The sequence below is a fragment of the Athene cunicularia genome, assembly GCF_003259725.1.
Source record: "Athene cunicularia isolate RWA chromosome 4 unlocalized genomic scaffold, athCun1 chr4_part3, whole genome shotgun sequence".
NCBI lineage: Eukaryota > Metazoa > Chordata > Aves > Strigiformes > Strigidae > Athene > Athene cunicularia.
This window is the reverse complement of record NW_020799100.1, coordinates 15399936-15426131: the sequence shown is the minus strand read 5'-3', so window position 1 is coordinate 15426131 and position 26196 is coordinate 15399936. Positions and strand designations below refer to the sequence as shown.

General features: G+C 38.7%; 1 protein-coding gene across 1 annotated transcript in view; it reads left to right on the top strand.

The window, feature by feature from the left end:
* The window catches only part of MAP7D3 (MAP7 domain containing 3), a 46683-nt gene that overhangs the window by 15773 nt on the left and 4714 nt on the right, over positions 1-26196 (top strand). The window contains exons 6-20 of the mRNA XM_026848809.1: positions 549-712; positions 3527-3641; positions 4596-4628; positions 9668-9769; positions 12168-12266; positions 12659-12757; positions 13854-13979; positions 16300-16445; positions 16824-16960; positions 17520-17764; positions 22197-22332; positions 23421-23601; positions 24745-24849; positions 25101-25154; positions 25930-26023. Of these exons, the coding sequence (XP_026704610.1) occupies positions 549-712; positions 3527-3641; positions 4596-4628; positions 9668-9769; positions 12168-12266; positions 12659-12757; positions 13854-13979; positions 16300-16445; positions 16824-16960; positions 17520-17764; positions 22197-22332; positions 23421-23601; positions 24745-24849; positions 25101-25154; positions 25930-26023 (1836 nt within the window). The remainder of the gene's footprint in view (positions 1-548; positions 713-3526; positions 3642-4595; positions 4629-9667; positions 9770-12167; positions 12267-12658; positions 12758-13853; positions 13980-16299; positions 16446-16823; positions 16961-17519; positions 17765-22196; positions 22333-23420; positions 23602-24744; positions 24850-25100; positions 25155-25929; positions 26024-26196) is intronic.

Genomic DNA, 26196 nt, shown 5'->3' with positions numbered 1-26196 from the left:
TGTGTACTCAACCACTAGCTTTTTGTCACAGGACTTGAAGCTTCCTGTTAAACTGCACACAGCTGTTCCTAGGTGGAGGCTGTGGAGAAGAGCAATGTAACTATTTTGAACTTGGGTGCAGTAACTGTGGGGTTTTCCTATCTTGTCACTTGGTGCTTTAAATCTTTTCATTATATCTTGTTCTAAAAAAAGATTAAAATCGCAACATAGCAAATTCTGCCTTTTGATACTCAACTTACTACTTACTTATAAATACTTCAACTATTATGATGGCAAAAAAAGTATATACTTAACAGAGGGTATATGCATATCCTGACATTCCTGTCTAGATAGTAAAGTCTAATGGCAGGAAAGGTTCTGATTCCAGCCTAACCTGGGGACAGAATTAAAGACTCCATCGACATGTGCAATGTCATCCAGCTCTGCAAGCTACTCTTCTTTTAGCTTTAAGTGGTGATATTTTGCTTGATAGTCTCTTGCCTGTAGGTTGCATTGTAATATCTGTAAGTAGTTAAGTTTGATTTTCATTTTTTCTTAAAAATTTGCAGCTGCCAAAGAGACACAAATCCTTGAAAAGGAGAGAAAAGCAAAACTCCAGTATGAAAAACAGTTAGAAGAAAGGCAGAGAAAGCTAAAAGAACAGAAGCAGAAAGAGGAACAACGGAGGGCAGCAGTAGAAGAAAAGAGAAAACAAAAAATAGAGGAGGAGAAGGTACTACTGTCAAATTTCTATAGTTTTAAAGAAACTCCTACATTGTTTTCCTACATTACCATGCTCTGAAGTGGTGTGAAACAGAAAGTTATGGAACTAGTGAACGTATTAGAATATTAAAAAATTTCCCCATCTGTCCAGTGGGCTGTATAGACACATGTCTTCATTCCCCATCCCAGGCCTACCTTTAGCTATACCTGAGGCACTCAGGACTTCAGGAGCTGTGGCTGCTGTTTGGCCACTAATTACTTTTCATGAGCAAAAACTCCACCCATATTCTTAGATTTCTAAATTCCTTTCAGTGCACTTGTAGATTCGGTTTGTAAATCAGTGTGGGTGACAGGTCTTAGACTTAATTCTGTGTCTTGCTTCCTGGGAGCCCCACTGTGGCCTAAGGCTCACATTCTTTCAGTTGTAAATTACAATTTGTTACTATATGTTGAGCAGTTGATAATATGTGTAGGTACCATTTGCTGCTTTGAACTGTGTATTCACTCTTCTTACTTGACTCTGCCTTTGCTTTGACTGCACATGGGCCAGTAGAGCAGTGTTTGAGTTGCAGAGCTCGTTGCAAATTGATAGAAGGTGAAAGCAGGAATAAATACATGAAGTTACGCCATACCTTTTGAAGAGTAGGTCTGCTAGTGCATATTAAATGTGATGCAAGTTCTGAAAGGGTTCGTTTCCAGGGTGTCAGCAGTAAAGGCATGACATGCACATGTGCTTTCATGACCTGGTTGTAAGAACTTGCTGTGGGTCATTGATGAAGAGCCTGTACGCCTGGCTGGCTGTTCCCTTGGAGTCCAGCCATTGTTGCATTGTTGTAGCAATACATCTTTTTTTACCCTTTTTGACTGGCAGTATTTGACGCTTAGGTTCGGTTATCTGTAGTTGGCTTCTGGGTGTGTTCAGATTGATATTCCATTTGAACTTCATAGAATAGTTTACATTACTGGAGAGCAAGGGGAAATGTTTGAGTGGGCCTTAACTGCAGTCCAGTGCAGTATCATCCCTTTAAGCAACTACTTTAAGCAACTAGCATCCCTTATGCTTCAAGAGGTATTAACCCTAAGCCCATAGTATCTTTATTCATGTAATTTTGAGGATGGTGGATATGTTTTAAGTGGCCACCGGGGTGAATAATCAAGGAAGACAAGGTCTAGCCAGTGAGTGTTTGATTGGTATTAACCTTGTCTTTTACTTGGTCCCTGGAGGAAGATGACCTTGTACATAGTTATACGTGAAGAATCCATCACGTGGGAAAATAGTGTGCACTTGTGAACCCTGCTTTCACACGAGAACACATCTTGACTTTGGTACCCTGATATTAGAAAATAATCACTTACAAAGAAGCTTAGGGCAATATTTGCCAGGAAGATACTATCTACAAGTTTAAATTTAGTAGATGGAAATGCATCCAAAATGCATAGTCTCCAATTGTTTGGTACCTCAGCCAAATCTCATTTAGTTAATCATCTTCCTTAGATAAAGTAGGAGAAGCAGCACAATAGCAAATACTGTGGAAAAAGACGCAGTTCTCTGCCTAAGAAGAGAGTCTTGAAGACAGCTAGCTGTGGCTAGGATTGAAATACCTTGTCCTCTCACAGTTACTCAATTATTCTGTACAGCTGTGCAACTTTCTGTGTTGGTGTCTTGAGCCACTAACTGATTTTTTATTGTCTGTAAAGTGAAGCCTATGTCTTTAACTGTGACTCTGAAGAATTACCGCAATGCAGATACCTCCATGGAAATATCATCCACAGATTACATAATGTCTGGGTACTTTGGCACCTTGGGTAAACTCCAGTTCAGGTTTCTTTAACAGAGGGGAAGCTAAGCTTTGTATTTCAAACAAAAACTTTTAATTTTCTCTTTTGTCAGTGAGTAGAATCCATCCTCCCTTCCTTCCAAGTTTACTTTGTCTGCTAATACTCTGTGACTTTTTTAGTTTGTGTTGTGAAGTACTGTTGAAATAAGGTGAAAGTCTTGCATCCTCAAGAGGGAGAAATGTTTGGATAATGAATCCCCTTGGGATCTTACTGCACTGTATCAGCAGTAAATACTGATTCAAAAGATCACTTGGGATATGACTATTCCAGAAGAGAAATCTGTTGTTGACACATTATAGAAACCTGGCTGAGAAGAAACAGTCTAGCATGGTTACAGTCCATCTTTATGCACAAGAGCTAAAGTTCCCCCATTAGTAGTCACTAGTCCTAGAGACTGAATTGAAAGCTTCTTTCAGTTCTCTTTGTCCTGTCAGCAGTGGTTGCTGAGATATGGAGTTGGTTGGTCTTTTTTGCAGTTTTGCCTTCATGTCTTGTGATTTCATCATATCTCTATTAATGCAAGTGTCTGTTAAGACTTGGGTTAGCCTTTTTGTAGTTCTCTGCAAATAAAAATAACCTTATACTTGGCATTTTATAATAGTGAATTTTTGTTGCCTTTTAGAAATAACTTCAGAATAGTTTAAAGGGTAAGCAATTATTTTTGCTCAGTTTGGGGTTCATCACTATTTAGAAAATAGGTAGTGCCGTTTATTGAATAGGAAATCTGTTTGGTGGCTATTTTAAGTAAAGAGTAGAATAGATTATCTGTGCTTTAGCTCAACCTAATCATGTTTGCAGTGTTTTGAAACCATTAATTACCCTTAACATCCTTTGCATGATAGTTTTTGTAGAAAAAGCTTGTTTTCAGGCAATATAGGTGGAACAGATTTTAAATCATACTGGGAAAAAAAAAATCTGTATTTTGTCTTCTGGCATAGCTGTGCTTTATAGTTATAAGCTTCACAGAGATGTTGTTTGATGATAGGAACGATATGAAGCAGTTATGCATCGTACCTTGGAACGGAATCAGCGACTGGAAACACGACAGAAGAGATGGTCATGGGGAGGATCTGTAACTCCAGAATCAGAGAGCAAAACAGGTAAATAGCACCTTTTCCAGCATGGCTAAAATCACAGAATATTGTATGTGAACACTGGCAAGTGCAGCAGTATTCATAGGGACCTTGTCATCCTTTCCTATCTTGGATCCTACAACAGGATCTATGGGTAGCTCTTGGGGAAAGAATCATATCTGTACTTGCCCTGAAATGCTCCTCAGACTTAGAGTTATTTTTGACTTTGGGAAGAGCTGGAGAGAAGCCACATGGGAAATACAACACCTGGCAGCATTGCATTACCAGCTCCCAACCATCAGATAAGGGGAATTGTAATGTGTAATGTTAAAATAATTCTGAGTCCTTCAAATGCAATACATGTAATGGTGTGCTAAGACTGATGATAAACAGAAAAAAAACAACCTGTAGTGTACTGTGATACTACATCTAAAATGTTTTAAACACACCCTTAGAGTTACAGAATGCTAAGTGATTATTTGAAGGACCAGTAATGGGTAAGGAGATGCAGTGGGCAGTGTCGGAGCTTCTCTGAGTATAGGCTCTATTCTAGAGTGGGCGATGCATTTTAACAGTCTTTAAATTGAGCTCAGATTGTTTCCTGCTTCACACAATTAACTGTTTCAGCTTGTAAAGATTCTGAAATCAGGCCAGCAAATCAGGATTGCAGTGGAGGGGATTTTTTCATGCACTGCCTAATTGGAAGACCCCTCCAATAAGTAACTTAACATGTTATTGTTCAGGAATAAAATTTTTAAAAAAATGCTTTAATTCAGCCTATCTTCTGAATTGGTGAAATTGACTGTGTTTTAGTAGTGTCTTCTGTCAACTTGAGTGTTGACTTGTGTTTGTTTATAACATGTTTGAAAGCTCTTTGATATAAAGTATCATTATGATATCCAGCTTCCCCATTTTTTGGTTAACTTGCATTATTTGCTATCTGACCTTGTGATTTAGCTTACAAACCTTCTTCTTCTACAGAACAACAGACCACAGATGAAGGTGGAACTGGTGGTATTGATTTCTAAAATGTTCTTTTTCTGTTGTTTTACACTCACTACTAACCTTTTAAACTTGAGTTCTTGTGTCTCTGAAACTAAGGAAAACCATCTTACAGATCTTTTCCTGGATCTTGGCCAGCTGTGCAACAAATGTGATCCCTAAGTAGAAAGCAGCCCCCTATGTTTTTAACTATCCCTTCCAGCTAATTAAACTACAGCTTAAGTCATGGCATCCTGAGGGAATTTTCAGGGAAAGAATATGTGCATTTGGGGTTTTAAAGATGACTGGATACAGCATGGGGGAGGAGAAGATAAATTCTTAGTGGCATGTATTTGAATTTAAATTAGTTCAGTAGTCTAAGCTTTTTTTTCTTTTTTTAAGGCAATTTTAAACCCTTCCATTGTTTCCTAATTAACAAAAAGTACATGGTAGGGTTTGGTTTGTTTTCTTTTTGCTTTGTTTTACCAGCAATGGAAGTAACATTTGCAAAGTCAAATGATATTTTGCTGAAACTTTGTGAAAGGAAATGGGTCCTTTGTGCAGTTTGATATTTTTTTCCATGAAGCGTTTTGCAAAATCAGATCTATCCAATTATCTAAACATAATTCTATATATTAAATGTGTTTTCGTTGGATTTCTGGCACTTTTCTGTGCACAGATTGAGCCATTCATAGAAATGCTTTGTATCACTGTTACATTTGTCAAGGCTATATGTTTAATAAGTAAAATTGTTTTCTGTAGCTAGCTGAAGATGATAGCTCGCAGCTGAGACCAGCTATATCTGAATTCTGAAAATCTGTGCATGCTCACAGCATTACTAATTCAATACAGCTGTCTTGTAACACTGACAATATGAGACTTGAAAATGCAATGAAAGTCTGACTGAGTATGATTTAACTACTGTGGCTTATTCTGGCAGCACAGCAGAAGCATGTGTGTTTTATTTAACTTCTCTCTTCCCTTTCTGTGCACAGCATGAATCCCTAATTTTCTCCAAAATTAGCCAGTTTGACTGGATTGGTTTACCTGTTTAACATGTGTTCCTTGGATACATATATAAATCCAATTACTGTATTCCACATTACCGAATGTCATTTAACTTTGCCTTACATGTTTAGGAAAGCACTATATTTTTTTCTCCCCAATTCTTTTCTACCTTATCTAATTTTAAAGCTAAACTTTATAACAAACATAACATTATTTGCTCTCTCCTAATTTATATGAGAAAATTAGTTTTGTCTGTCCTTTTGATCATGAAGGAAGATTTTCAGTGCTGCTGAAGCACATTAAAAATAAAGTCTTTCAACAAACATACTCCTGATGTAATAATAGGTGCTTAAGCTGTACCTTATGCATCATATAGTAGCAAGAGGAGGAGCAGATAAGTTCAGCTACAGTAGATCAATTTGAATAATTTGTCACCAATTTTGAAAAAAATTACTATGAAGGTAAACAGTGCAGCGTTTGACTAAGACACTTGTGCATCCACGCTGTTTTAAATTTCTGTTTGATTTTATGTGGAGGTTTCAAACATACAGCTGTCTTTAACTGGGGTGGATAATGTAGAATCATGATTGAATTGATGCTTCTTGTATTTATTCCCATTTCAGAATCATTCTCAGCTTTTCATATGTCTGGGAGCTCCTCACTTAATTGTTATTTAAAATCTATCCAAATTATGTAGGATGCCTAAGTCCAGCCAGCTTTCTAAAATACCCTTATTTGGTCCCTTTCACCTTATATTTGCATAATTGCTGGAAAGACAACAATTACTTTTTTTTTTTTTACTCTGAAAAATGACACTACATTACATCATTGTGTCTGAGTAGTGCACCTTGTCTAACAGCTTGTCTAGAGCAAGTTTCAGTACAATATTATTTTCTCACCATCAGTTTCTGTGACAGATTTAGGATTAAAGGCTCCATTTCTTAAAATGAAAAACCATTGGGGGAACAGATTTAAAATATTCTTTGCATTATTTTAGGACTAAATCCTTTCTTGTCTATTATATTACCGTGCAAAAAAAATATAGAATAAGACATGTTCTTTGGTGAACTGGCTGTGTCAACACTAAGATTTAGGAACATTGACTGGTAAAGCAGAGTTTGTGGGTGATAGAGTTAGTGTGCAGTATATAGAGGAGTATGTATATACAGAATGTGATCCACTGAGACTGTACCAAGTACCTCACTAATGGCCTGAAATTTAAAAATTGATGAAAGCCCCAGAGTCGAATGTTACATTAATGACATTGCTGTCAGTGCTAAGATGAAACATGCAGGGTGTGGTCTGCCAAGAGAAATGGCAAGGCTGTAATAAAGCATCGTTGATGACAGAGTCCTTGTAAATGAAGGAGGTTTAGCATGACTGCTAAGCAAAACTAGATGTTCAGGTGCATCTGTAGTGGAGACGTGCTATTAGAATAGAAATTGGGCTGCCAGAGTCTCTCCTTTCTAAATAAAGAGCTTCCTTGTCCCAGTAGAAATTTGGAAGTGAGAGATAGATAATCTTTATTTTATTTAGTCTAATTTTATCCAACCCCAGACAGAGAGTGCTGCAGCACCCTCTCTCAGTGAAACTTGGTGAAAAGCTAGGATTGAGAGTTACTCTCTCTCTTTCTCTCTCATAACAGTTTTCTTAAGATACCGTGTTTCCCATCTCCTTACTCAATTGCAAGCCTTGCTGCATGGCAGTCATACGCTTTCTTTGGCTTTGCTACTACAGTTTGCTTTCCCCCTTCCATTAAAAAAATACAGATGTTTGGTATTACATGAGGTTTGTACTGTATGCTTCTTCCATTTCAAATCCCTTGATGTAAGTATTCTAGCTTTCCTCCCAAAATACAAAAGATATTTGAGGTATTTTTTCAAAGTTACTTTGTAAAATACCTATGTAACCAGTCTAATTTACTCAAGACTATCCTTTCTGTCTTCTAAAGCTTTTTCTCCTAGTGAATTGTCCAAAGCTTTAAAGTTTGCAGGAGCTGTCCTGTGGATGAGGTAGGGAAAAAGTTGAGGCCATCTGATCATGTATTTGCAAATGTATTGATCAAAAAAGCATTGACTTCTTAAGATATTAGACAATTAATACAAACTAAAAATTTCGGGGAAAATAGAACTCAAATATCTATATGAATACCCTTTTACCAATTAGGTTTTTTTCTGTCAAGGCATCAATTGAGATATTAGCTCATACCCTCACCACTGCTGGCATTTCCCCTGAAAAATAGAAACTTTATTTTTTTTCTGAACAGTCATATTATTTAGCCTATACATTTTTCTTTTGAGTCTTCTAGTAGAAGTTTTGTCCCTTGTCTCTTTACTAAACAGCACAGCCCACCTCCAGAACCTGTAAACTTTCCAGAAAAAATTACTTTGTTCAGTGTAATTTATCTCAAGATTTATTTTTTTGCCCTCTTTGTCTCAGTAGGTGATAGACCAAATCTCAGATTTCATGCAACTGCTGAAGTCCTAATTTGAACCAAGAGAAATTTGTATGAAGCATCTCCATGATGTTTGGAGGCCTTAGACTTGCACACTTGTGCAAGGAGCCAGGCTTTCTTTTTAAGACCAGACGCTAGAGGGTAGTCTTTACCTTTGAAAACACCCAGATACATGACTTACGACTTTTCCGATTTTCGGATATAAAACCTTTCAAGCCTGTTTTATTTATCCCAGTACTCAGGTTTCATTCATAAAATGCCTTTTCTTAGGGTTGGGGTTTTTTTGTTTGTTGTTTGGGGTTTTTTTTTACGTTGGGAAAGTATCTGCTGAGCTCAGATCTTAATTTATTAACTAGATTCAGTAGATCCCCTTTTCTCCCTCTTACCCTGTGGGGACTTTGCTCTTGTTCACTGTGACAAGAGCTTCCCACTTCTGTAGCTTCAGCTACAAAAAAAAAATCTACTTTTCACTTGATATGGTTTTGTGGGAGTCGCTAGTTCAGGAGGCCTGGGTTGGGTACACACGTCAGAAGTACGGTGCAGAGGTAGGGCTGTCCATAGGAACCCTTATGTCCTGGCTCTTGCTATAAGGAGCTGCTATAGCACCCTGGCCAAAGGGAAAAGATACTGCCTCTGTGGTGAGTAGTGCTGCTTTTTCCTTTGGTACTTATGCACTAATGAGTTCACATTAATCACCTTTGCTGTCCAGTATGCCAGCAAAATTGATTACTTGTGTTTGATGTATAGGATTTCTTATGTTTATTATGCTAGTCTGCACTACTTTGTGTGCATTACTGTCTTCAGCTTCTTGGGTTTCCATAGCAACAGGTACATGCTTTTCCAAGGCTTTCACACTCTGGGTTGGTGTTCATCCTGAAAGTACATTATTTGAAAATGAAAAAGCAGGTATTATCTGGCTCATAGTAAACTTGAAATTTTGCCATGTGAGATGTGATTTTTATATGTGTACATATGTCTGTGTGTATACACATTCAAAAAAAAAATGCCTCTTGTGGCAGTTTTTTTCTGAAGAGTTGCCAAATTGATAGGAAATGTGAACTTAAGGACTAGCTTTTAGAGGAAAAACTGGAAATTTCTAAAATAGTTGCAGCAACTCTTGGGAAGTAATCATAAATAGGGATGCTTTCTTGCCTTCCTCAGGACTTGCTTTTATCCCTCCAAAAGCATTTGTTTTGGTTTTGTTAACTAGTGATTGTAAAACTGTTTTGACATACCTATGTGGAAGTCACAAAGAAATAAATTACTGTTTTTCAAGTTTTGTTGTTACTTTCTCTATCTTACCAGTCTGGTAACAACACACAACCTCAGCAGCTTTTGTCTTTACGTATTAGGAGCACAGGATTTAAAAATTACTTGTTTGCATACATATGCATAAAATCTTGGCACGACTCCACTGAACTAAATGACTCTTCTGTGCACGTTACAACTGGTGCTAATTGTATCAAGTCTGTTCACAAAAAAAAAAAATTACTTCTGTTTCTCATTAAGCAAAACTGGAAATACCTTTCAGGATGTAATACTTCAAAAGTTAGCTCCCAGCGGTGTGTGAAAGGTTATTCCTCTCTAAATTGAGCTCTTCTTTACACAGCCAGCAAGCGGTCCACCTCCACAGCAAACCTCAAACAGACAGAAGCTGTCATGAATAAACGCTTGTCATCGTCTGCAGCGCTTTTAAATGCTTCGGATCGAAGTAAGTGTTTGTATAGTGTCTGCTGGTAGCAGGTGTGCTGCTTATTTGGGGAGGAGACAGGAGGTGGAATGAAACTCCCCTTCCTCCCTTGCTGTGTAACTCAATATTTTGATCTCAAATGCATTTCATGCAATTTGTTAATCCAGCTTGACTGTTCAGGGCTTTGGCCCAGTTGATGTGATCTCTGTTAGAGGAGAAGAGTAACGGTAAAAATTGCTGTTTTTTTATTTTTCATTTCTGTAATTCTCTTACTAAAGTCAAATCTTGGTGGATGATTGATTCACAAATCATGTCACATCATTACGGGTTTGCATGCCTTAAATCACAGCCTAAAATTTCAGCAAAATAGAAATAGTACAAAAATAAAGTTTGCCTTGTTTAGTTAGACAGCTTCAGTCCTTTGATTGCCTGTGGGAAGGAAAAAATCAACTTAGTTTTGACATCTTTCTGTTGTGCCAGTCCTGTACCCTATAGATAAACACTTTCTTTTTAATACTAGAATTCTGCTTTGAGCAAATAGAGAAGGATGCATGAAAAACTCTGACACCTGTGGGAGGTTTTTGGGTGGGAAGAGATTGTTTTGTTTTGGCCTGGAGTTCTAGCATGACCGTAGCCATAGTGTGCAGCTCTGACACTGTTTCCTAGCCCAGTAAATTAGTGTAATCTTGATACTGATACGTAAATTAAGTATTTTTTAAACTGTTAGTGCATGCCACTGCTTGCAACTATTCTGGGCTACTTACTGTGCCAGTGACTACCAAGGAATAAAAATGGCCTGGAAGCCAACTATTTCTTCAGTTTAATTTTTTTAAGGGTTTCTAAGTGTTTGCACTCTAGAGATTGTCTACCAATTTCTGTGGCTTACAATCTCATTTTGAATTGCAACTTTGGAGTGGATGGAGCTCCTGACTGCAGCGTATCATGTTTAAAATGTGCTCAATGTAACTAGTCTTAACATGTAGAGAATAAGATAGATCTCTGTTTTTCCCACTTTCTGGTAAACCTGTACATGTGAGTTTCCCTTCTGCCTCCTCCCCTCTGCCTCATCGCAATATTTTCTGTAAATCATGGCAATCTGCCTTTTCCAAATTAAAAAAAAACCCAAACAACTAATTATGAAACAGAAGAAAATATCCTAATCTTGTTAATAAAAATAAAAATTATTTGCATGAGCACATATCATATTGTTTTAGCCTGAGATTTCCTTGTGGGGAATCTTCTCAGTGTTTCATAGGAGCCTGCCTATATCCTGAATGTTTGGGGTTTTTTTCCAAAATGATGAAAAGCATGAATAAGCTAAGACCTGTTTAATACAAAAACAGGTTCAACTAGGTCTATGCTGCAGTGTTCTGTCAATCTGCAGCCTTTGATCAAATGAGCTGTGCTAGAAGAATCCCTAACATGGACACAGCTAACAGTGATTTTGCTGGTTCATGTTGGAAGGTGATGCAGCAGAAAAGCTTGTACTTCTACACTGTATGCCTGGGAGGGGAATCAGTGAATATATCTATACTGACATAGCTGCAGGGGCTCTGAGTCACTGGAGACTGCTGGTGATTTAAAATGATATTTATATATAATGTGTCTGTAGGGTTCAGCTCTGAGTATGAGTCAGAAACAGGGCTGCAAAGTACAAATTAAGCCACTAACACAGGAGGTCACTAATTATCAACTAATTGGGATTGCTCTCAAATTTACTGTTACACCTTGAAATCCTTTATGAATCCTTGTTTGCTTTGGAGGAAAAATTCTCAGGTGGCCTGAAATACAAGAAATTTGGACAGGACTCCACATAGTCAGGGTGTAGAGGTCAACTAACTGACAGGTTTAGATCATTACAGCAAGTTAGAGCGATTCTGTACTCTTGATCTGGCACTCAGGAAGAAATGGACGTTTTGTAAAAGATGTCTAAATTCAGATGACAGAAAATACAGGCGCAGAACTAACCAGATTGCTTCTGCTGTGCGTGTGTGCCGGGGAAGGTGGAGGAGCAGAATGCGGAAAGGGGAGGAAGATGCCTGTCCCTGGATCAGTGGAGTATTTAATCACCTGTGTTCTGTGTTAATTCTGAGCTCACTCTTACCCATACAGAACGTGAGCAATGGCCTTTTAAAATTATATATTTATTTTTAAAGGCTTACAAGAATGGCCTCGGTAGGTCAGACAAGAAGTCTGTTGAGACTGGCATCCTACTGTTATTATGATCAGTAACATATAGGAATGTAAGAAATAATGCTTTATATAGAGTAATTCTTCCCTGATCCAGTTTTTCTCCTTCTGAAGTATTCATACTATAAATTGGCCTAATTACTCTTCTGTATCTTAGGGAAGTGGGGCAGGTGTTGGAGGGGACTTCTAGGCTTTTCAGCATAATTAATCCATGCGCTTTCACTTCCAGGTACCACAAAGAGAAGTGCCTCATTAAACAGACTGAATAACAAAGTTCCTCTACATTCTCAGCAGTCTGCACTCAAAGGTTCGCAGGTGGAACAGAAAGGTGCTAGAAACCAGTTTGTTTTGAGAGTTGGGAGGCAGTAAATGGGATATTTGAAGTTAACTTTAAACCATGTCCCAGTTTTATTATAAATGTTTTTATTCAGGCTTTCACTGCTGTGCATGCAGTCTATGTGCTGTGGCATAAATATCATTACACACGTTGCAGTGCCAGATACTGGGTAACTGTCTGTAAACCAGCCTGAAAAATGGAAGGGTGGGGGGAGAGTAGACAAATGGCAGCCAAACCATTTAGATCATGAGAAAATAGTGCTTCGTAATGATAGGTCAGTGGTTTTAGCTGACTGGCAAAAGCAAAGCATGGGAATGGCAGTTTAGAAAATCATACATATAAATATCTTGTTAAAAATAATCTTCCTTACGCTTGGTCTCTAGGAGGAACAGAAAAGAAGAGGAGCACATCTTTGAATAGAATGAGTAGTAAACCCCAATCCTCTCCAGAACTAGAAAAAGTGAAAAAGGAAGAAAAAACAGGTGGTTGTTTCATAAAGCTGAATTATTTTTTTAAAGCCATTCATAGTAAAGTTTGGATAGACTTACATTCACTAGTTTCCTTGGTTCTTAAATTTTTAGGACTTTTTAATGGCTTTATTAGTTGCCTAGTGGTAAAGATAAAATTGTAAATGGTAAAGATTGAATTTCTCCCTTTGGACAAATAAGAAATCCTGTAAGAAGGACTTTGACTTTGCTAAATGGCACCGTAAGTAGAGAGCTAAATATCTCTCTGCTTGAGAGAGAGACATATTTGAAAGCTGGTAGGCTTAAATGTAAGATACAGTAAAAATGTCACTGATATGTTCACTTCTTAGTTAAATCTCACCTTTGCTTTTTAAGCTCTCTTTCATTATTCAGTTTGAAAGCAACTTCTCTGTTCCTGCTGCTAGCCGAAACTTTGTGCATGCAAATGAAGGAAGAAACCTGTTCTCACTTCAGTCTGTTTTGGTCTGTGTATTCCCCACTAGGTTACAAATAACCTCTCTTCTAGGAACTCTTCCTAAAGCTGAAGACTAGCAACTTTTCTAACACATTTTTCTCTTTGAGTTAGCAACTCTGAAACTTTCCTTTTTAGCAGCTGTTGCCAACAGTGGAAATTATATTCTGCTTCAGCATCTTTCCTGTATGGAAGGATGATGGGTGCTGTCCATGTGAATTTGTGTGTGCAGATGATGCCTGATGATAACCATTTGCTTTGACTTGCAAGTCTTCTGTTTATTATGTCAGAACAGCCTTTTCTGGAATCTAGAGAATGTAGCTCTGAAGAGCTGTGTCAAAAACTTTTCATACTTTGACTGACTTCAGCATTCGCCTCTGTCATACGCATGCCAGTTTTTGCACATTAAAACGATTAGTATTAAGCAAACTGAGGACAAGAAGTGCAACGTAAGAGATTGCAGTTCTTAACCCTTCTGTGCCTTTAGTTTGGATTTCCCTCTCCATGACTTCAGTATTTTTCTTCCAAAACTGTTATGATTTGCAACAATGCTCACAGTCTTCCTTTGCTTTGTACTGCTTGTCTTTTTCATTATATGATTTCATGTTGGATCCTTTTTGATTTGTTCCCATCATTTAGCTCGTCGTTCCCAGCTCAGTCCTCTGGACAGTAGCGTAATCAGTCGCCTCCTCGCCCCCACACAGGCCTCCTTAGCTAGGAGTAAAAGTGCTGCTACATTATCGGCTGATGGACAAGATCCCTCAGGTAACAGGAGGGCAGCAAAGCCTGAAGGTTTTATGCAGTTTCTCTTCAAGCAAGAACTTACATGATAGTCGCTAACGATGCTACACTTCAGTATGAATCAGACAGTTAATACATGGTTAATACTACTTATCCAGTATTTTCTTTGGTCAGTAATAACCAATTTATATGCTGTGTTGCATGTTTACTTTACAAAACCGTAGAATAATACTGGCTTTTAAACTCCAGTGCCAGTTTACTTGCTCTGCAGAGAACAGGATGCTGGTGTTCATTTTGGGTTTTGTTTGTGGTGGTTTGTTGTGTGGTTTTTTTTTTTTAACTGACAGAGATCTGCATTTGGGTGTACCCTCAAATGAATCTGAGATACACTGCTCAGAGAACAGTGCTAGGAAATGAAAGGAGAAGAACACAAATAAACATATTCTTTCAAAGGAGGCTGAAAGGAATAAGTGCAAAGCCTAAATTTCTTTAGGGGGAGAAACTCTTGTAGGAACATGACAAATGGGTTATCTTAATAGACAGGGACCCCTGAGCTGGCTTTGCTCAGGCTGATTGTAGAAGTAGAGGCATACTAGAAGAAGATACTGTAGAGAAACCCTGGCTGGCTCAAGCAATTTTATATTGGTCCAGACTGAGCTGACAAGGCCACACTGTGGCTCAATTTAGTACTAGCACAGGAATCTCTGGATTGTGGGCAAGCCCTAGCTGCATCCCACATGTTTTATAACTGATCTTGGTTGTAATAACGCCCCAGTAAATGCATATCTGGAACCAATATGGAGTCTTTTCTCCTCTCTTATCTTACAACTTGCGTTCCCAGTTTTGCTTGTTTCCTCTTAAGTATGTTTTTCCATCTTTGTTTTTTATCTTATGCCATTTAACTTGGTCCTTGTTGGTAATGGTGACATTTCTACACTGCTCACCTTGTGTGGTAACCGGTTTTTACTTTTTCGGTTTGTAGTCAGTGGTCATATTTTTGCACACCTGTCTATGTGCCATTTTTATTTCACCATGAATACTTCAATTCATGTCATGTGGGGAAATACCATCTTTTTCACTGTTACTGACAGCATGTGACTTATCTTTAATTCAGCAACAGTGAATAACTTTTACTATTTCATCAGTTTACTTAAAGGTATTTTCTTCATTTCAGTAGAAACATGCCTGTGCTTTAGCACAAACTATGCACAAACAGAATGCAGTTCTCCTTGCACAAATGCTGTAAATATAAAAATAAAATGTATTTTCCGTAAAGTTACAAAATTAAGTGCTGGCATCTGTCACAATGTATTCAGACTATAGAAAAATCCAGTATCTAGTTTCAGAAGTACATTTTTACATCTATGTATGCTTATCCATCTATAATTATGCTAGTGAAGAAAGTAATTACACGATATAATTTTTTTTAGTCAATATCTTACATGTGAAGAGATTTACACTTCACGTAGGAAAGGTATTTTAGTTTAATGGTTGACCTTTTTATCTTGATAGATTTCTTTTACACCACCTATTTTGATTTGTTAATGCAGATAAAAGGCACACATATGTAGTAATGGGCAGAAAGGGAAAGTAGAATAAAATAATGTTGCACAAATACTTATTTCACAAGGAAAGTTTGTAAAGTAATGCTCAGATTCCTAATGCAATGCTGCTTTATAACTACTCTAAAAAGAAGGAAGAAATTCTTTCCTGTGAGGGTGGTGAGACACTGGCACAGGCTGCCCAGAGAAGCTGTGGCTGCCCCCTCCCTGGAAGGGTTCAAAGACAGATTGGACGGGGCTTGGAGCAACCTGGTCTGGTGGAAGGTGTCCCTGCCCATGGCAGGGGCATTGGAAACAGGTGATCATTAAGGTCCCTGCAGCCCAAGCTGTGCTATAGTTCTATGATGATTATATGATTTCATCCCTGACTTTGGGCAAAACATGCTTAAAATTTGAACCTGCCATGAAGAACTTGTAAAGAGAGATGCTAAGCCGTTAAAACACAAGTATTTGTGATTAGATGCAGCTTGAATAAAATTAAAGTAACACTGGTGTATTGCAATTTAGACATTGTTTGGAAAATCATTTTATTTTTATCTACTCCAGACTGCTGCTTTCACAATGGTTTTATTCTTGGTGCTTGTTGCTTCCAAAGTACTAATCGTGTGGTGGTGGCGTCTGTGTCCATGACCCATTGCAATGTGCACTGCCTGTGGTGTTTCCCTGTATGGTTTCTAACACACACAATCTTTCTTTCTCTCTTTCTCCCTCTTCTTTTTCTTCTGTTCTTATGCTGTGCACTTGGTTCTCGTTTTGTCTTGTCAAATTCCTAACTTTTATAGAATCTCACCTCTGTCCTCGTTCAGCTTCAGCCAGTTCCATCAATTCCTCAGTCCCATCTCCTAAAGTGCCCGTGCGCAGTCGTAGCATCGACAGATTGAAATCTTCTGTATCTTCATCTGATGCAAGTTCACCAGATTCAACCCAGGTTTGTTGAAGACCCACATGAATTAGGTTTGTATTAATCAGGAGGGGGGAAAGGGGTGGAACAGCTCAGGACGGGATCCTGTTTCGACAGTTTCCTTGCTTATTGAAATGTTCAATAGCATTTGCTTCAAAACCACAGTATTGAAATGAAATTGGGATTTTATGGTCCTTGATCTCCCTGGTACCTTAAAGATGTGCTGTTTGCTGCTTATGGTTCCCAAAGTTCAATTTAGTTAACCTACTGACTGGGTCTGTGTTTTAAAACATAAAAGAAATGTACGTCTTGTTGAGAAATTATATGTTTGTTGTGGTAGCAGCTTCTCTGTCTGTAAAGTGTTCTAGAGAGTGAGCATTATTTTGTTTTTATGTATTTTCTTAGAAATCAGAAACAGAAAAACCGTCCCCAGGTTCTGGTTTAAGGCGCCCTCCCTCCCCGTCTCCATCTGTGTCTGCCCGTAGAAGATCCCCTTCTCCTGCTAATTTGGTGAAGCGCCCTCCCTCACCTTCTGCAGTTAGGTATGTGTCCAGGTTAAATACCTTCCTTTATTCAGAAGAACATAAAGGCTGCTTCCTGCCTCAGACAGGCTGTCAACACTTGGACGACCTATGCTTTGCCATGTTTATACACATAAGGACTTCTCTTTTGATCCAATTTCTCTTTTCCACAGTGGGGATGCAGCCCTTACGTGAACCTTTGTCTCTTTTGTGCAGACAAAATACACCCTGGCTTTCTGTAGTCTGTGCAGTGAAACCAACAGGGAACATGTGAGCTTTTGAATATGTTCATCTGCCTGTATTTTTGTAGGAGGTTTCTTGGATTGGAATCACAGGGTTCATCCTTGATGTGGAATAAATGGAGGTCAAGGCTAGCAGACCTGTTTTGATGTTAGCCCCCAGGTAGCAAGTCCAGGTGCACAGGGTATTTTGGAATCCTATATTGAGTTTTATGAGGAAGGCACCAGTATTTTGCATGTGGATTTATTTTTAAAAGCAAGGTACATAATGTAAACTTACCAAAGTAAACTGCTGTCCTCAGCTGCGTGTTTGAAGTTTTGAAAAATGTTTATTTCAACAGGCAAAAGACTCGCCCACCTTCGCCTAGCGTGTCAAAACAAAGGCCACCATCTCCTACTCCAGTCTCTAAACCAGCACCCATCCAACGTCCACCTCTCACACCAGGTGTTATAAACATTACCAAAAAGAAAACTGAAGCAGAGAGCAAACCAAAGGATAAGGGCACAGAAGGAACAGGACAAGAGCAAGGTGCTTTACCAGTCTCGGACAGGGATGCGGTAGCTGCTAGCACAAAAACCAAAGAAGGTGAGCATTTCTCAGTGACTGATGCACTCTTATTCGAGACGTCTCCAGTGTGTGCTAGGAATGGTGAGATAATTCATGCATGAGGCAGACCACTGGAGGGTAGGATGCTTTAAGGCAGAAGCTGTTTGTTGCTGATTATTTATACAATTTTATGTGGTATGACTTTTGAGTGTGGATTTTAGTGTAGCAGTTGGTTTATTTAACTTAGAGATTTAAGTCAGGAGCTTTCGATATTACTGTTTGTACTATTTTAGGAAAAGCAGAAATCCTGTTTGCGTTTTGGACTTCAGCCACATTAGCTGAGAGATCTACTAGCTAAGGTTTGCAAAGTCAATAGTTAAACTATGCAAAGGTCTTTCAGTCCAGTTGGTAGTTCTTAAAATTGCTTGTGTAGAGACCTGCTTGGAGGAATAAATCAGCTACCGGTGCATGGCAGGCTGAGAGCCAGTTTTCCCAAAGCTAGAAGGCTGCCTCTGTCTCTATTCTAATGAATGTATAATCATTGTTGCCTCAGGAAAAGGTGGTCAGTTCACAGGTCACACTGAGAAATTATCTTGGTAGATTAAGGAGAGCCATACACTGGATAAGCAATTAGTCTCCTAGTCCTTTTCATCGTGCCAAGTAAGCACAGCCTCTGTCCCTCTTACTGGAAGAACACCATCTGCCATCTCCAGAACAGAATCTGGGAGAGCCTTCTGATGAGGTCTGGCAGGCACTTCTCTCTGGAGAAGGACATAGGGGATGCTTAACGGGAAAAGGAGGGATCTCTGGAATTTAAGCTGCAGCCAGTGGGCAGTACTGGAGGTGAAAATCCTTCAGACTCAAGGTAAGTGGGAACATACGCTTGCTGCACGTTACTGCATGTACGTTCCTGTTGTGCATTCCTCAGCTGCTGCAGTTGTCTGTTACTTCTGAGGCTCTTCCTGACACTGCTCAATGTTGGATATGAAATAGTGTTAGTCAGCTTCAGCTGACAAACTCGTTTATGGTACAGTTCTTTGAGCATGTGCTCCTCTAGAAGGAAGCCCAGTGTCATACCCAAATGTGGATGTTTGTGTCAAGCTGCGCATCAGTCTTTGGTATCACGTCATTTATCTTTGCAGTCAGAATGTCCATCCCTCGATGTGCTACATTACTGTGATAAATGTCTTGCATGCCTCAGAGGGGGCATAATTAATTGTGATCAATGTCATCGGTTGGTTGAAACCTCCATAACAATGTGTCCTATTTCTGGATCTTCCAGTTGTTCTGGAACAAGAACAGGTGTTCTTGTTCCCTGGATGCCCCACCTGTCTCCTCTCTACGCTGACTTCTGGAACTGTATTAACCCAGTTTATCTGTTTTCATTTTATTTTATTGCTAATCTCCAAGCTGGTCATCTTTGTAGCGATTCGTGCTGGGGCTTGGTGAAGCTCTCTTTCACAGAATCACAGAATCGCAGAATTCTTCGACACACAGAAGATAAGGAAATAGTGGGCATGTTCTTCAACTTAGAGATTATTTCATTTATCTCTTCAAATGTTTTTGGTACACTGCAATATTGCAAAGTGAGGCAAAATCTTAAAAAGAAAAAGTTGCTTTCAATTTTCAAGGCAGTTTTCATTTTACATGTCTGTGTAGGCAGTTCACCCTGTGGGTTGGTGCAATACCATATTCCAGACAGCTTCTGAAGTCAGAGCGCACCAGTGAATGGCATGTGGCAAATCAGTCTCTAGGTCTTGTAGGTTCAACCTAATTTCAGCTTTGTGCACTTGTATCTTCATACAGTCTCTTCTCCTTCAAACTAAACTTGATTGCCTGTTGCTGACAGACGGCAATCAAGTTTTTGTCTTGTTTTTTGTGTCTTCCTACTAAAATATACTGTTCTGCAGTAAAACACTTTTTATTTTTCAGTGACTTGGAGCAGTTGTCATTTCTGGCAGCAGCCTTTCGCAGCTTCTCTGAGAGTTAAAAGGCTTGTTTCAACTTAAAGCATAAGAAGTGCTCCTTCATGAGCTCTCACCTTATGCATGATGATAGGTAATAAACTATCATGGAGCCTCATTCTTCTGTATCTGGGTAGTGAAGGCTTTGGAATATGATTCCTGTATTAATTGTGAATAAATTACTTGCCTTGAAATGTGTTGGAATCTTCCCTCCATCCAACTGTTAATTTCACAATTGTTCTGAGACATTTCTCTTGCCTATCTCCCTCTTTCCCCTTTCATCATGAAAAGGTACTTTGAGGAAAAGACCAAGAATGACAGTGGGAGTACAAGAAAAATGGAGATGAGTATAAAATGCTGGAAGAATCTTAGGGCATGTTAGCAATCCCATTGGGAAATCCCAAGCCCTATGGAAACAGACTATACAAGGGGTGCATGGAGATGAAAGCACGATTGAAGTAACCATATGGAAAACATCAGTGAAGCTTCAAAAGTGAAAATTCAATGGGAAGGTCCCCTGTAGTCTTGAGGTCCTACCCTTTCTTTTGTCTTTATGCCCTGTTCTTTACATATCTGTGGTGATCTGAATTGTTGTAATTTTCTTCTAGCATTTTCCATACCAGATATTCATCATATTTCAAGGATCGTTATCATGTTATAACCCTATAACCTAAAAGCCTAAAACCTTTAGGCTTCTTGCTGAGGATTAAGTTGTCTTATTTAGGTTCATTTGGGGTGGGGGTGGGGAAATAGGTTAAACCTGACATTAAATGTCAACCAGTTTTATACAACTGAGGTTCCAGTGATGTTAAAAGAGGACTGTTGTGTTGGTTGCTGTACAAGTGCATAATAGAAGATGACCTCTGCTGTAAAAAGTGACTTGACTAAACTAGCAAGACACTCAAGTGGTAGAGGGGAAGAGAGACATTTTGATTTCTTCATGGCTGTATACTGGCAACATTAAATGAAATCTTCCCTCCTTTTCTTTAAATCAAAAAATTGCCAAATGTAGGAAGACATGCAACTCTTGAGTAGGCAGATCCTGCTAATGGTTTTTTAATTGCAAAGAAGTGGTCTTTCCTGCTCAGGGAGGAGGAAGAGGAGGAGTAGGACCCCTTTTGACTGACTTTAAATTTGGAACTGTCGTGTCTGATTCTTGTTTGTACTGACAGGACTGCATTTGTGCCCAAAACAGAAGCATTGTGTGTTCTGGGGAGATGCTTCTTTCTCAGCATTGGATAAATCTAAATATTAGAAAACTTCTCTGTGACTGCAGTCCATCAGTGCTGGAATACTTTTCCTAGGACTGCAAGAACAACTTTTATGCACAGAACACTGCTCTGATTCAGCTGCTGAGGGTTTACTCTGTGTAATTATACCCTACAGCTGCAGGTAGTGATTATGTGTCCATGAGGCTTAAGCAGCTTTTCAGGTATTAATGTTCCTAATGATGGCATTGTGTTTTCGATGATTCGTCTTTAGGTCAGAAGCAAAATAATTGATCAAGCCCTGATGTCATTGTTCATTAAAATTACCTTGACTTGAAGGCTTCGCAGATGTTAAGCAAACATGTATGTGCTGATTTGTCAAATATTAAAAAGAAAGGCAGGTCCTCACCAACATTATGACACTATTGCTCTACTGAAACCAAGAGCTAATTCTCTGAATATTCATATGATTAATTCAGACAGTAGTATTTCTAGAGAGTGGAATTTACTGATAAAAATTCTAGTTCTGTATATATTGAGAGCAACTGGATGGTAAGGGTTGTGGGTTTCTTTTCCTAATGTTAATTTATAATAGTACATCTGATGTTCAGACATCATAACACCAGGCAGAACATGAAGAAACATAAACTGCAGGACTGTACAAATATCTACTAACCTGGTGGTTGGAGGTGTTTTAATCTCCGTGTAATTGGAAATTGATTTGTTGCTAAAATGTGTAGAAATATGGTACTGCTAAAGTCATTAGTATGTGCGTTCAGGGCCAGATAAAATGGTGATTATTTGCGCCCTAAGATACTCTATAAAGGCATGGTTATTAATGTTTTGAAACAAGAGAAGTAAAAAAAAAATAGTATTCTGTCTTTAGGGTCATGTGCATTGGGTTTTATCAGAAGGAAGTTAAGTGTATTTCCTAAAGCAGTATTTATTTCACTTTTAAGTGTTAGAGAAAAATCGTGTCTCTTCAGAAACACATGTTTTTAAGTGCTGTGGTGATTGGAGAATAACTGCATAGTCTGGAATATGGCTAGATCAGTGTAGTTGAAATGAGTTGTTACTGCTTCAGTGTCAGTGAGACGTTGTGGCTCTTCATCTCTTTAGGACTCCCCTTTGGCTCTTGTGGGCCTTTCGATACAGGGTGTACTCGCTCAGTGATGAGCACTGATCAAAGAGATAGCAGCTCAGCTAGCCAAAAGAAAAATTGCATTTCACAGTGATAACATTTTTATTAATTTTACATTATTGGGGCTTTTTAACAGCGGTTTGTTTTAACCTTTGCAGAATCAGGTAGCAAAACAGTAGCAGGGACCACCACAGCTGAAGAAGCTGCTAAAATCTTGGCAGAGAAACGACGTCTAGCACGGGAGCAAAGAGAGCGTGAAGACCAAGAAAGAATTCAGAGACAGGAAGAGGAAAGGTAACAATTCAGGAGAAGGAAGGGCTGCTTTCAGTGGTGGGTGTGGTTGGAACGGATACTCCAGCTGTATATGTTTCCTGAGCTTTAATTTAAGTTCCTATAAATCTTACTGCAGTTCCTGAAGCAGAGACAGGCACTGGCACCATTTGAGATGGGGCAGGTTGCTGTGTGTATCATTAATCTGTGTCTAAGTATATGTGTAATGCATGGTCATTGTGCAAGTCACTGCTTCTTTTTTCCTTCTAGTCACTAGTGGTGCTTTTATTTCAAAACACCACTTGTATTTGGTTGGTTTGTATTTGTCTTGAAATAGCCAACCTCTCTGTATTCAACTTTCCTTTGATGAACTCGGGCAGTGGTTTGACATTAAATCTCATGTTAGTGATATGATATCTGAATCAGAAATGTTGCAGCCAGTTAATTCAAAGTGATAAATCAGTGTGCATTCGGTTCACTACATAGAAGTTGTTAAAAATAAATTATTAACTTTGTGCTGAATAACTTTATTCCAGATCAGGGGTCACCTGTCTGTGTTTCTGTGAACATGATGAAACATCAGATTTTGTCTGTTTTCCACTCACGGGTATAAAGCTGTCATAAACTTGCATATAGTCTGCTATAGATGTTTTATCAGAAATATGTCATCAGATCTGTTGTGTACATCTGCATGGTCTGGCACTGTACACCTCAGTATATCTCTGGAATTTGGACTGTGGAAGAAACAGTCTTTTAGGAAATCTGCTAGATTTATGTTTCACAGTCATTAAAAGCTTCATTCACATTGTGGATTCAGGTGGTATTTATTAAATTGTCGCTTAATCCAGTTCTCAGTCAAACATTCCATTGTTGGAGCAACCTGCCTTGGCCTTGACTTAATCAGCAAAGAACATTTATGTATTCATAGACAATTTCTTCCATGTTATTCTGCTTTATCCTTTGACTTGTCTGGATTTGTAAATCCACACCAGAAGCAACGTATCTTTACGCAGTAATTTTGCGATTGGATAACTTAGTTCTTTCTCTCATGTGTGTGCACGCTTTTAAAGAAATAAATATCCAGTCAGTATTTTGTATCTTGGAAACACTAGAATCAGAGAAGAAGAAATGGCCAAGAGAGCAACTGAGGAAAAAGCACGACGGGAGGAGATGCTCCGCAAGCAGGAGGAAGTAAAGAGACTGGCTTATGAAGAACAACAAAAACAAGCTGAAGAGGAGAGGATCCGCCGTGAACAGGAAGAGCAGGAAAAACTTGCAGAGCTTCAACACCAGGTCTGCATATCTGTAGGCTTCAACTGTGTTCCCCATACAAGCTGCTGACGTGTTTTTGAGGGGGTTGTCTTTGATTTTTCTTTCACAGAACAGTTTTGACAAATCTCTGACAGGAATGATGTAAAGCAGAGTTCATCCTGTCTGAGATGGTTTTGAGAATGTCTTGAAGTCCTTTCCTTGCCCTAGTCTATGTGATCTTTTTTTCCAACATTTGTTAAATTTAAGTGTGGGACAGAAGCAGATATTTTGGAAAATTTTTTAGCCATCTGGGATGCTATTTTGCATACATAAAATATTTGTACTGAGCCCACTTTACCAGCTTACTGCTACAGATTATAAGGAGCTGGTCTGTCTGGAAAGTCATCTGGCTTGCTCTTGATTCCTTTAAAAGAAAGATTGGTACTGTTTCACAGTCTGCTTTTTGGTAGTGAAATAGTCTTCCACAGCTAGTGCCTGTACCTTTACAACGGCATCCTTCTGACTGAAGGAAGCTGTTTTGCAGAAAGTGGACTTTCTTTAAATGACATTAATTTTGAAAATGAGAGCAATTTTACAATGAAATTATTTGTGTTTAAAGAGCTGTGTCTTATGGATAGCATTGACATGTGTCTGAACATTTCCTTAAAAGCTTCTTTAAGTTTGTAACAATTATTCAGAGTGTTAACTATGCTTCTATCTTCTTTCTAGTCATATTGGAAAAGATTTTTTCAGTGTAGAAGGAACAGAAGCTGTTCAGTACCAAGTATCTTGGTAGTAATACCTGACTGCCAAGATTTTTAAGTTAACCTTGCCACATTTAGAGTTTAATTGCTGTCTTACTTTAGAAATTATCATCCTTAGACAAATCTATATCCTGAAGTATAGTTTAAACCCTGCATAGCTCAAAAACATTCAGAACATTTGCATAATCGCAATATAGCTATGCACATCGTTTTTCTTTTTAGATCAGTTTCTGAATGTCATAGTAATATATGCTTCATGTCAGTAGCTGGGTAATTGGCATTTAGCTAAATGTATGGTAATGTTAAATACTGATTGTCTGATGTTCCTGTCTGTGTTGAACCACCATCTCTGTAACAGCTCTGCTTTTGACTCTTGGGACTGAGTTATGCACTGGGTGCTCTCTTCTTGTTTTATGTTCAGAGAGAAGAAGCTGAAGCAAAAGCTCAAGAAGAAGCTGAAAGACAGCGGCTGGAAAGAGAGAGGATTATGCAGCAAAATATGCAGGAAAGGCTTGAAAGAAAAAAGGTATACTGTTTTGAAAGCTGAAAGGTTTCTCAGCCTGAAATAGTGGTTGAAGTGTTAAACTGAACAGGCAAACAGTCTCAGATGCATTTAAATAGAAGTAGTGTGTTTTTTTTAAAAAAAAGCCAGCTCTGCCTTGTGAGCTTTAAGAACAGTGAATAAAGTAGTAAATTTATGAAAGATGAAATTTTAAACCAGGATGCTGAAATGTAAAGCTCTGTATGTCATTGGAAATATTTTCCCTGTTTTAACAGAGAATCGAAGAAATAATGAAAAGAACACGAAAATCAGATCAAAATGAATCCAAGGTACTTTTTTGTTTGGATCTGTATAATGACAGAACAGGTCCTTCCCAGAGAAGGCTTTGCCTTGTATCCTGTCTTCCGCTGTTACCCTTACGCAAACTGGCTTCCACGTGAAGTGCAAAGTTCTGGTGCACCAGAATAATTTTCAGTAGCTTTCCATTGCACACATTCTTCTGCTTTGCTTGGTCTGACAAGAAATCCTTGATGCATTTTTGTTCAAGACATAAAGAAACAATAAGATCTGGCCTTGTCACTTGCAGATTGGTTAAAAATAACACTGATTAATAATAGATTATTTTTTAAAGAAACCCTGTATGCATTCTGCTGGGGCTACTTTTCCACAGAAAACTTAAATTCCTGGCTTCATCTGTTTGCTTGAAGCAAATCTTGGATGGCCTTTGGATTCCTACAGTAAACTGGATGTATTCTTGTTAAGGTAGTGACCTAAGGTTTGTGGTAAATTACATGTATTATGTTGAGGAGTAGTTGTCCTCCTCTGAACGAAAATCAATATATGTTTAGCACACACCTGGGAGAAATGAGAGGAAAAGGAACTCAGGAATAGTTCATAGATAGGAGATGGAAGTGGGTCCCACACATTCCTGTACAGGCTGTGGCTCAGCAGAACATGTGTTGCTGGGTGACCTGATTGTCTGTTAGCCTTTGGACTAGTGTGGCCTCACTGCTGGGCGCAGAATAGTCCTGCATGGGAGCTGTGACTGAACCATTTGTGAAACCAGAGGGTAGTGAGTTGTTCTGAATAACACTGGCAATTCAGTTGCAGAATGAAGGGAAGTCTGCCTCTGAGGCTATGGAGGGAGAGGACATTGAAGAGGAGGAAGAGTTGGGTCTTGAGAAGACTGATCAACCAGGTAAGGAAACTTGATGAGTCAGGTCTAAGTGGCAGTCAGTGTCTCAGTGATGTTTAAGAATTGTTAAAAAGGTCACTCACGTAATAGCATTGTGATGGTCAGAGATGCGAGTCCCAGAAATGCCAGGGAGACTCTCGGCTTGAACAGAGAGTAGATCATTGTCTGTTTTGTAC